The following is a 12,358-nucleotide window of genomic DNA, read 5'->3' on the forward strand; positions in this document are numbered from 1 at the left end:
AAAGCTTCAATGGAGCGTGTCCAGACCAACACGCGCAGCAAATTTAATTTGCCAGCGCCTAGTGGCAGGTCTGGGAATGCCAGGCTATCTAAATGTGTGATAGTGAGCACTTCTGCTTTGCTGAGATAATCCATCCCACCTCACAGGTGTGCCACATCAAGATGCTGATCTGACATCATGATTAGTGCACAGGTGTGCCTTAGACTGTCCACAATAAAAGGCCACTCTAAAATGTGCATTTTTTTGCTTTATTGGGGGTCTGGGGACTCAGAACCAGTCAGTATCTGGTGTGACAACCATTTGCCTCATGCAGTGCAACACATCTTCTTCGCATAGAGTTTATCAGATTGTCAATTGTGGCCTGTGGAATGTTGGTCCACTCCTCTTCAATGGCTGTGCGAAGTTGCTGGAGACGGCTTATGGTGGAGAAATGAACATTCAATGCACGAGCCACAGATCTGGTTGACATTCTTGCTGTCAGCATGCCAATTGCACGCTCCCTCAATGCTTGTGGCATCAGTGGCATTTTGCTGTGAGACAAAACTGCACATTTCAGGGTGGCCTTTTATTGTGGACAGTCTAAGGCACACCTGTGCACTAATCATGATGTCAGATCAGCATCTTGATGTGGCACACCTGTGAGGTGGGATGGATTATCTCAGCAAAGCAGAAGTGCTCACGATCACACATTTAGACAGATTTGTGAACAATGTTTGAGAGAAATGGTACAATTGTGTATCTGGAATGAATTTTAGATCTGTAAGTCCATCTCATGAAAAATGGGAGCAAAAACAAAAGTGTTGCGTTTATATTTTTGTTGAGTGTATATATAGTTATAGTTATTTTTTTTATTATTAAAAAAATATATTAAACTATTTTGTTTATTTTCTTTTATCTTTTTGGTCACTCTTAAATGCATACACGAACACAAACACAAGACATCCATCTCAGTTTTAAAGAGTAAGAATAGTTGTGAGGTTATTGAAATACCAAAAGATCTTGAATTCAACCAGGACTGTGCTTGGGGAGTTATGATTCTTTAAAAATCCTTAAAAAATATGTCTGAATCATCGACATGGAGACCCTTTTTCAGACTCTCTCACTGCACTTGAATTTACTATTTACAACTATGAAATTCAATACATTTTTACTGCAGGAGCTAGGAGCTATGTAGCAGCTAATCAGGAAGACCCCCTCAGTCTACAGTTGAGCCCTGAGGCTACAGTGGTGTGAACATTTCACACTGCGTACCTCTTTGATTATCTGTGTTTGTGTGTAATGTAATCATCTCAATGTTTCACTACTTGTGCAAACAGATGTAATGTATTTGGTAACACCTGGTCAATTTTGTTTTTTAAAGTGCTCCCATATCCGGTGAATGAGGCCATTTCAAGTGGGAGAATATTCAAACTAGTAAATAAACTGTTTGGAGAGAGAAAAAATCATAATTTTTTGCAGTACTGTAGCCTGCTGCTGACCTTTTCAGTAGAACAGTAATGGTTATTGACTCTGTCCAGTCACCTAGCAAATCTGCTGTCCGTGGTTTGTCTATTACTCATGCTGGTCTTACACTGAACAGATAGAATCAATTGGAGGGAGTTCTGCACAAAAGGTGAATTATTTTCTAATATTCCAGTGTTTAAAGCACCATGGTAGCCATGCAGCATTTGGCCCTCCGTACTTATTTTCTACTGCTCGGTTAATCAAAAATGTGCTCAGCATCTTTTAGTTTATGAAATAGCTGTATGTTGGGGAGCTTTATTCGCTCGGTATGATATTTGAAAAGACAACAACAGAGGTGAACGTGCATGGTCGTAGGCTCTGGAAACATTGCAGTTATCTCTACATAGTTTTGGGCAAAGGAGACAAGGGAGTACAAAATAGCTTTTCTGTGTCGTCTGCAGAGTGGGGGCCATTCTAAATGATTTTTTTCACTGCACTGTCCTTTCTTATGCACTTAATTTTAACTGTTCGAGGAATTCATAGCACCCACAGTCAGGTGTTGTGTGTGTGTGTGTGTGTGTGTGTGTGTGTGTGTGTGTGTGTCAGGGAGAGTGCATAGCTCCATAAAATATTCATAGGCAGTATTCAGCGACATTATTCCTAACATCAATACTGCATTGGGCCTTTAAATGCCTTTGTTTCAAGGCACTTGGCCCGATTCTGCACTGTTATGGAGGTCTGTCAGAATCCATCCTGCCAGGCAAGACCGTATTGAGACACATCTGTTAGCTGTCAACGTTAGCTGACAGGTAGACAACCGGAAGCATTAATCGTCCAAGAGCTGAGGAGAGAGACGGAAGGTAAAGAGGTAAAAGGATGAAGGAGGTAGAAGACACAATTGTCTTTTGTAACTTTAAATCTATGCCATCTTTTGTTTAAATGTATAGCATTATGTGAAGACGATCTAATGGATTTGAGTTGGCTGTTGAGTAATGACCGTTCATCCACATCATTGTTATTGGGCAGCCTGCATATGCACATACATACACACATGTTAAGCTTGCCACTGACTATAGTTGCTTAACCCAAAATGTCAGCCTATCAGCTACTCACCCTTTTGAATTTTTCATGTAAACTGCCACAGATCTAATCACCGTCACTTTCAAGAGAACTGAAGTATTCCGATGTACAGCCTTCAAGGTCATGTCTTGTAAATAGTTACTTTCTGGAAAGACTGACACAGTCTGACCCCCTTGCACCCCACTCCTTTTAAAATTAATGATACCTCACTGCTTCTGTCTATCCATCTTTCTGTTTTCAAGGCTCGATCCACTGATCCATAAAAACACAGGTTACTGGGCCAAGATTCTCCTCTCTTTCTATCCAGTGCGGTTCCAAACATCATCCACTTATATCTTTTCCCCCCTTTCATAGGTCTTTTTTCTATCTGTGTCTGACTCAACCATTCTCCACCTCAAAGCTGCCCTCTCCTACCCAGTGCCAATCTTCTACAGTGGAATGAAAAATGTGTCCAATATCCAAGGGACAGGGCAATAATGACTGGAAAGCAATAGAGGTGAAGCAGATAGATGGCATCCAGCTAGTGATAGCAGTCTTTGCTTGGGTTAGCAGTTGTGAGGAAGTCAGTAAAAGGACTTTTTTTTTTGCAAGTCTCTTATTTTCCTGATCCCCTTTCTTTCACCTGTCCCAGTTTTTCCTTTTGATCCTCATGACATTTGACATGTTTTGGTTTAGGCAAAAATAAAATCTTATTGGTTCATTTCTTCCTTAACAAAATACAGAGATACTTTAAATTATTTATCCAAATCTTATGAACTCAACATTTCTTAATTTGGCAAATTGCTTATTTAGCCACAGTAATTCATTACTTAAGTGTTTTTATAACAATTGTTTATGTGATGATTAAATATATTGTAGGTTTGCCCCAAACAACAAGGTTCCAGATTCCATGCTACAAAAGATCTGATTGCTAATGCTAGTCAACATGAGCACCGCCGACATCCTTTGGCTATCACTTTCTAAAATCCCTGTTCACCGTACCTTCTGTCATAGTAGTAGCAACTAAGGTTGCGTTCTGAATCGCATACTTTCTACTATATAGTATGTGGAAAAAAGATTTAGGATGTCCCGATTCTTGTGGCCAGATTTAGGATGGTTAGTAGTACCCGGATGTCCTACTTCATGCGGCCAAGATTGTTAGTGTTGAAAACTGCATCCTATTTGGGCGATTCTGACCCACAATCCATTGCGCACGTGAAGTGACGTCACATCGACGAAGCCTCCATATGAAAACAAACAGGGATGCGACGGATATAAAAGTAAGAGGCAAGATCAAGGCGCAATGTTATGATGAAATAAGAGAGTAAAGTATGTCCCAATAGTATGCCTACTGCATCCTAACTAGATTCTTTTTATCGTCGAATGTAGTATGTAGAATAGAAAAAAGAAAGAGTATGCGATTCGGAACGCAACCTTAAGCTTCTTGAGTACAGGTAGCTTAGGTGCATTAGCGGTGCAGGCAGGTGTGGACTGTAGGGAAATGGTGACTGTAAAAGGCCATTAGGAGGTTCACTGTGTGTATCTGTGTGTGTGTGTGTGTGTGAGTTGGAGCCAGATGATGGATGGAGTGTGCTGACGTGTGCAGACCAGTGGACTGTGAGACTGGACATGGCTGGTCTCTCTCCGTCTCCCTCCATCTCTTTTCTCCCACTCTCTGCCTCACTCCTTCTTTGCTTCACTTCCTCAGGGCCAAACATGTCATGTTGCCACCACTCACTCCCGCACCTTCCTCTTTCTCTCTCTCTCCCTCCCTCCCTCTCTTTCTCTCTCTTTCTCTCTTCCCCTGTCTCCCGCCTTGCTCTCCCTGCTCTCTGACATTTAGTGGTGTTGCAGGGCAAATGGCAGCTTTAAGACATCAGACATATTTTTATTAGACCCACCCGTCATCTGCTCAAAGCCAAAGACATGGGATGGGGATCAGTTAAGACGAGTATGTCCATCACAATTCCTCACTGTCTAAATGTTGGGTATATTCACAGGTGAGTGGAGGTATGAATGAGATTTATTTTAAATGGAATAAAAGATGAAAACCTGTCACATTGACGGATGAGTGGGTGCTTGTAATTTTAAGAGAAAACAGAGCCAAGAGGAGGTAAAATCCAGATACTTTATCTATGCCTGTTACCAACCACACGCTTGACAACCGGGATGATGCACTTAAACTATCATAATGAGCAATGCACAAACCTGATGAGGCTGTAAATGAGACATGCATTTTAACTTCAGTGTTCATGATTAAAACGAAAATGACCAACTTTGAAAATAATTTGTTATTCTAAATTTCCCATTTAAAAATGCCTGTTATGGTTCAATAGTGTTTTCCACCATAGGGATTATTAATACATTAGACATTGATTTTACAAATGATGGCTCAACATAGATAAGACAGTTCATTTAATGGTGATGGAATTTCATACTGAACTGTTTCCTTGTCTGTTGAATAGAATAGGTCAAAAAAATCAGTCAAGTTTCGCCACCACTCTCAGTGTTTGTAGCCTACTCCTCATCAAGGCTTTCTTTCAGGGCTGTTTTGAATTTTTCTGAGAACTTTATTACGATCCTTGCCGTATTCCATCAGTCTGTCATAATGCACTCCCTTCTGCCTGTTCTGTGTTTACATTACCTTGCCGACACTGTTTGATTTCTCGCAGCGAAAGACTTTCAGGGTTTCAGGGACGTTCCTCCTCTTCACCAATCAAGCACGCTGTCGCCCAGAAGGGAGTGCGTTGCTAGGCAACAGTGAGAACCCAGTGACAGGGTTCAAATGGTGGTCTTGAGTCTGCAGAGAGCATACTGCCTCTGTCTATATCACTTTTCACTGGAGTCATTATTTTTCTTGTGTTATTACACACTATACATTTTTTTTTTTCAAAGATATTTTTTGGGCATTTTTATGCTTTATTGACAGTGTAGAGACAGAGTTGAAATGGGGCAGAGAGGGGGGTGACATGCGGAGAACGACCTCGGGCTGGAATCGAACCCGGGTCCGCTGCTGGCCGAGGCCCATGGGGGGGACGCCCTACCAACTGAGCTATGGGTGCCCCATACATTTTTTTTTAACACTTTATTTAAAGATAAACAAGACAAACATGGAGTACTCTATTATACAGGGGTCTTTGTCAAATGTCAAACTGTTATTTGAGGTGTCAAGTAGGTCCCTTCAGAACTGAGATATAGTCAAGGAAAGGCTTCCATAGATAAAGTATTGGAGAACTATATATACCAGATGTCAAAACACTATCACAAATTGGTAGTTAAATCACTATTGAATCTAAATAATTTGGAAGATACATGAATATCCTAACAAAACATTTTTTTTAATCATGTATCGGTGATGAGAGGCTCTCTGTGCTTAAAGAGATGACCATGCTAACTAATTTAAGTTGACATGATTTCTATTTTGAAAATACAGATTTGAGAATGTAATTAGCCCATAATGCATTGTAAAAATAGTTGTTTGGGAAAGAATAGTGAGTCAAATAGTCCTTTACGTGTTTCATATACCTAATTTGCGTTGTTGTTATAACCTGAGTCCAGGCAGTCTAGGTTGTGCAACGGTTTTCTGTACATCATAAACATGTAAAATTTTTTAGAAATTGGATTAAACAACTTGCATTAATCATGTCAAACGTTTGGTGCTCCACAGGCTGGAGTCGGAGAGGGCGCGGTCATCAGCCCAGGCCCAGTCTGATACTCTGTCCCAGGTGCATGACGAGGTGTCCAGGATCCTGTCAGTGGAGCGCGCTGTGGCCACTGAGAGCCTGCAGCAGGCCGTGTTGAGAGAGAGGATCTCCACCGAAGACGAGAAGCTCCGCGCCCAACTCTATGTAAGTCCTTCCAAAAACAACGTCTATGTATGGTAGCTTCATGTGAACTTTACGATCTCCTTGTACCTTTTTATCTGGCTAAACAATTTCATATATTATTAATGTTCAGATGGATTAAACCTGTGCCCAAAGTATGATACAGACACTCACTGCACATTTACACTTTTTGACCTTGCAAGAACGGACTCGCTGATAAGAGCTATTTTGTCATGAAGACAAGCCCTGTTTTATTCCTTCATATTCGTGTTCTATCACACAGGCCGACACAAGTGAAACTATTTGCTGTAATTGACGGGTCATGCCCGTTACAGTGACAAATATCAGGGCTGTGAGTGTGTGAGAGCGTCAATGTGAGCAGTAATTCATAGAACAGAATTAACTGTGTTGACTCTACAAACATACACACGAGCATTTAAAAGAAAGAAAAAACTATCGCTAAGTAAACCCGTCTTTGCTCTATCCACATCGTGCGGTTCGATATGTTTGTCCTCTTTCACATCTCTGCCTGTTCATCCCTCTGTATTACTAAAGCTACCTTCATTTTTCCGCAGCCTGTTTCTTTATTTCCTGTAAATTGCCCTTGTAAACATTGTCAGATGAGCGTTCCTTAACACACACACACACACACACACACACACACACACACACACACACACACACACACACACACACACACACAAGCAGCATTTCCCCGGAGTGCGTCTGCTGTTTCCAAACCTATGCTATTGATCATATAGCTCATTTCACACGCTCATCGCCGTAATAGAAAAATGAATCATTTCGTTTGAGAGAAAGAAAGAGAAGGAGCGTTGACGTGATTCCACGCCCCAGGACGAGTGTATAAGGGATCCCTCATTTGGAACGGTCATTCAATTGAAAGGGGGAAAAGAGGTGGTGAGAGAGACACATAATGTGATGCCGTTTTACCTTCAGAATCCGTAAAGATCGGTTGTAGGCTTTCTGTAATTTAATTTATGTTGTTTTTTATAGGGAGGTAGACAGGACAAAATAGAGGAGGAGAGAAAGGGCAAGAATGTAACACCTGTTTTGTATCTGTATTATATGAGCTAGGATCATTTGTTCAGGGTCTTACTGAACTGTCACAGAGAAGAGTCCTTGTCTTTGCCTGGTGCTTGCTCCTGAAGAATTTACTTACTAACTTTTCCTTTCAATTCGCCCTGAAGCTTTTGCTTGTGGCCCCAAGGCTAACTGAGGGCTGTTAGCAACCTTTTGTAACTACAGATAGCAGCACTACAGTGGCTAGGCATTCAACATGAGACTGAACACACGCACGCACGCACACGCACACACACTCATTCTTTGTCTATAACTTATATTTTTCGGCATACATCCAGTTCTCTCTCCAGTTTGTCTCCGCCTCCTTAAAGCACACACATTGCAGCAAAAGAGTCATTGTCAGAGGGTTTTTAAATTGTGTCTGTGTGATAATGTCCTCAGTTTGAGAATTCTTTTGGAGTGCCGGAGTTTTAATAGAATCCGACGGGTTATCAGTACAGACGCAGTGCCGTTCGCACCACTCATGTAATTGTCAAGTCAGACGCTTCCACGCGGCCACTGTTCTTTTCAACTGGAAATGGACTATTCCCTTTTTAAAAGGCTGCCTCTCCCCCCAAGACGTCTACCACCCATTGTCATTTCACTCTGTGTTTGTCAGACTCCAGGATTGTGGTCTACCCACAGCGAACTCATCTTTGATGAAAAATAAAACATCTTTTTAAGGTATTTTGTGTGCGGGTTTGTCGCCATCCCTCATCTGTCTGTCTGTCTATCTCCCTGCCACTATGTGTCTTTGTTAGACTTTATTTATTTGAACTCAAAAAGATAGCTAAAAGACTCAATATATGAAGATTGAAAGAGATACATTCGAGCAACTAGGCTATTTTTGATAATTTTCACATGACCGCCTCTACATAGGTTTCACAACAAATGAGATAGACATTGTTGTAAAGCACAAAAGCATCAGTAATTGGAAAGGTGAAAATCGGTTCTGAATGCTGGTTAAAGTCAATAACTTGATCGAGGAAGAGCTCCGGAGAGAGATTGTGGTTTGCTGTACTAAGCACATAATCTGATGGTTGATAGAGCTTTCAGAGGTGATTTGTTCAGTCCCTTTCCCCAGTAACCCTGTTAACACCTCACGTATAATCTTCTAGGCTACCCTGTTTTGTCCTTAAGCAATTAATCATGAGGTATTAGTTCAAGTTGATTTTTCCCCCCTTCTCTCTGGCTTTCATGCAATATTTAGCTTGTTGGCAGAATCTAACAAAACAGTGCTTTAGAGCTACAACCTTATTGTAGTAGTAGTAGTCATTTTGAGAAGTTAGGAATACACATTGGAATGCTTAGCTTTGAACGTCCTCTAGTTAACTCAAGTTGACTTGGTAGCAAAAAATACATTGTCCACCTTAACAACAATCTATTGTTGACACATAACATCTTCTTTGTGAGTGATGCGCATCATTCTGCTGTGTTCCCAGAAAATGTGTTTTTCTTTATTTTTCTCTCAGCCCCCTGGCATTTAGGATGTCAAGAGAATGTTATTGTTTTTTTCAGTAGTTTGGAAATAGCAAAAGTAAAGAGTGCGAACTACATTATTAAACACTGCATATGTCATCATTCACTCCATCTGCCCAACCAGGGTATTATCTCAAACTATATGATAATCTTAAAAAAATAATTTAAAAAATTTATTAAAAAAAACAAAAATCATTGTTTTGCAAGGACAGGGAAAGGAGAAGCTCTGGATGTAGCTCAAAATGTGAAAGGCTGGGAATTTGTTTTTATTTGTGATTTTATTGCACTTCAAATTGTTTTAATTGAATGTGAATTGACCTGAACGCCCCACGCTCATGTTCATTGCTGCTGAGAAAACATTAGTCTATGGCAGCTGTAGTTCTGGTATTCTTTGTCCAGCGTAGTATTGATTTGTCCTTCTCATTAAGATACAGGTCACGGGGAACAGCAGGACCCCATACATTCCCTCCTCTAACTGAAACACAGCGAGAGTGATGCTGCGAGCAGTTATGCCTCCCCACGCTCACCTATAATAGCCATAGCCTCGGCAACCATAGCAGCACCAATTACAGTGACAACCATTCTGGAGGATTGCCCCAAGACACGGGGTTAGACCTGGGTTGGGTATCGTTTAGATTTTATCGATTTAGATTCCACATATAGATTCTGGTTTGTATTGTATACAGGGTCTAAAAGAAACAGAAATACATTGAAAGCTAAAGCTAAAACACCTTTAATTTCAGCATATTTTAGGAACTATTGACGGTAGTTAGTAAAAAATTATATGTATTTTATGATTTTTTATTTTTTTTTAAAGATAAAATAGGAGGTGTGCAAGCACATCAAAAGTCCACTGTTCTACATAGGTTTTTATTTGTTATTCTTGGGTTGAATGTACCTTGTACTCACTCTCTTATTCACTGGGCGACTGTGTTATGTAGAGTGATAAGCACTACTCTACTCAGCTTTCCAACAAGAATTATGTTGCAGTAAGCAATTTTTCTTATCCATCCCTGTAGAAATCAATTGGGGTGATCTAAACCGGTCATTTCTGTAGCGTAGAATCTTGTAATATAAATTGCAGTGGTGTCAAGTGTAGCAGAGGTCCTTTACGGTTCCTACCACCCTGGTGGGACTGCTTGTCCTTCAGGCTTTTCCAGCACCAGTCACTCCCCTCCCTGTCAGGCTGACTGGCAGTAGGCAGCCACCAAGTCTGCCAGTAATTGAAACTTCACAGCAGTGTAGGCAACGGCGTGTGTTGTCATCTACGTTGTTGTCGGGTTCCCGGGGTTCCGTTGTCTGAGGGGAACATGTCCGGTGTCAGTGCTCACACATGTTCTGCCACTCAGTGGGAACCACTGTAAGGGAAAGGGGGAACACCAGCATACCACCAGGGTTTCTTGGTAGTTGAAAGTAGAGCAATATATTCGTGTTTTCCGAATAGATTATTTTAGTTTAGTTTTTGATTTTAGTTTTTGTTCCTCTTTGGTCATCTATTAGACAAATAACATACATAATTACTGTTTAAATTACCCAAAAGTTTTTAGAAAGATGCTTTTTTTAAATTGTCTTTATGCTGATTATTCCTGCTTGTCAAGAGAGAAAAAGCAAAATTTCCAAGAAACACAAAAGGGTCAATGTATAGTTAAATTCACACGGAAAAGAAAATTGTCGGAAAACGCTTGTCACTGCGCTGTTTTGCCCTTCAACCTGATTTGTAACCTAATAAAGACGGCCTTTATATATCTTCTCATCATGTGGTCATTCGGAATAATTTCTAGATGAAGAACCCCGATGCGGTCAAGATGGCCTCATCAAAGAGTTACTTAGCAGACTCATTACCCACAAACAAATCCTTTAATTAGATAAAAGGTCAATTAGTGCTGAATTTCCCCAGCAACATCAATTGGGGGATATGTGATTCTTTTGTAGTGGATACTGGCTGAGGACCAAGCAGAAAAGACCAGTGACTGATGGAGCTCAATATCAATATAATCTTCTCTTTATGTTCGTACAAACGACGAGTTTTGACACCGAGATATACTGGCTCGTGGCATAAACGGGTCATGTAGCTCTCAAAGCCTACATCTATCTGTCAGTCCACACATCTGTGTTTTAATGAAATCATAGACTTCCGCCATCCCATCTTTTTGATTTTCAACGACTGTGTTCCCTGCGGAGCCAAACTGGTCCAGTGGCCAATCAATCACTGGCCCTGAGGTAGACTTTTCAATCAAACCCAGAGTCATCAATCTTTCCTGAGCTCCAAACAGAGGCCTGGGTGGGGTCTACCTGGCGGCAATGGTTTTGTCTACTGTTGGCAACTGGTCCAAACCACTCAGATCTCACACTTACTTCTTTCTCTGTGTATGAGACCTTAATCTAGCACTTTGATTGAGAGACAGTAGGCAACAGTTTAACTATATAAATATGCTTACAGAAGGATGTGGGTAGATTTGTGTCCTTGAAAACCAATACGTAAAACTAACTAGTGGTAGTGTAATAGGCTTTGCAAGTTAGTATTCATTTAATACATGATCTTGTTTGGTGTAGAAACAGCATAAATATTGTGAGCAGACTTCACATGTCGATTGAACCAATATTTTTCTGTCCAGTAGACATGAATCCCCTTTCAAAATATCCTGTCCTCTCCCCTATAATTCAGTAACAGTCGCCACCTCATTAACAAGAGTAACTTCAATCCACATTTTGTTTCACCTATCAGCCTTGAAGTTGTTTATCATGCTTTTATGCTCCTTCTGTTTTCATTTGTATCGCTCTTACACACACAGAAAAATTGAGAGAAACACACATGTAGCCAATGCGATTTTCCATGATTTTCCAACCACTACTACTTTCACAGCAAGGGATAATACAGCATACCAAGATTGTTAGTATGCTCCCTACACACAAACAGTCAGACACACAAACCGTGTCCATCCTGTCAGAACTCCTGGAAAAAATCTGTACCTACTTCTTCCTTAAACTGTGTTCCATTTGATGCTCGGCTGGCTTGAAAATTACTTTTGGGTAAAGCTTAACATTTTAAATGCAACGCCTACCCTCCCTCCTAAAGTTGCTCACACCCCAGCTCTCTCCTTTCTACCCTTTAAAAACGGCAGTCTCCAGCAAATGTGCTTTTTTTAGGAGAACCTTGTGTACTTCAGTTGCGCCCTGTTGCATTTTAGATACAACCGACTGGACCTAGCTGATAATACGGTGACAATTTAATTTCCCAGGTATTAAAGGAAACTTGCTGGGTTTTGAATTGATGCCTGTTGGTGGTATTAAAAAAACATTTATTTTTTTATTTTATTATTCTTTCTCTCAACATCAGAGTATGGAAAAGATAAAGAGAGGTAGTCGTACAATGTGATTTACATACATTTTGGAATTGCTCAGCTCTACAAGGACAAATTGCATCCTATCTTTACCTCCAGTTCTGTTGTAAAAGTAACCCCTGCCAGGCTTTA

The 12,358-nt window shown here is 40.6% G+C and overlaps 1 protein-coding gene across 2 annotated transcripts in view; it reads left to right on the forward strand.

The window, feature by feature from the left end:
• chchd3a (coiled-coil-helix-coiled-coil-helix domain containing 3a) overlaps nucleotides 1-12,358 on the forward strand; it is a 65,146-nt gene that overhangs the window by 12,373 nt on the left and 40,415 nt on the right. For both annotated transcript variants that reach the window (XM_080051338.1, XM_080051339.1), the window contains exon 5: nucleotides 6,170-6,350. In XM_080051338.1, coding sequence (XP_079907464.1) covers nucleotides 6,170-6,350 — 181 coding nt within the window. The remainder of the gene's footprint in view (nucleotides 1-6,169; nucleotides 6,351-12,358) is intronic.

This window comes from Ammodytes marinus (assembly GCF_949987685.1).
Source record: "Ammodytes marinus genome assembly, chromosome: 22".
NCBI lineage: Eukaryota > Metazoa > Chordata > Actinopteri > Uranoscopiformes > Ammodytidae > Ammodytes > Ammodytes marinus.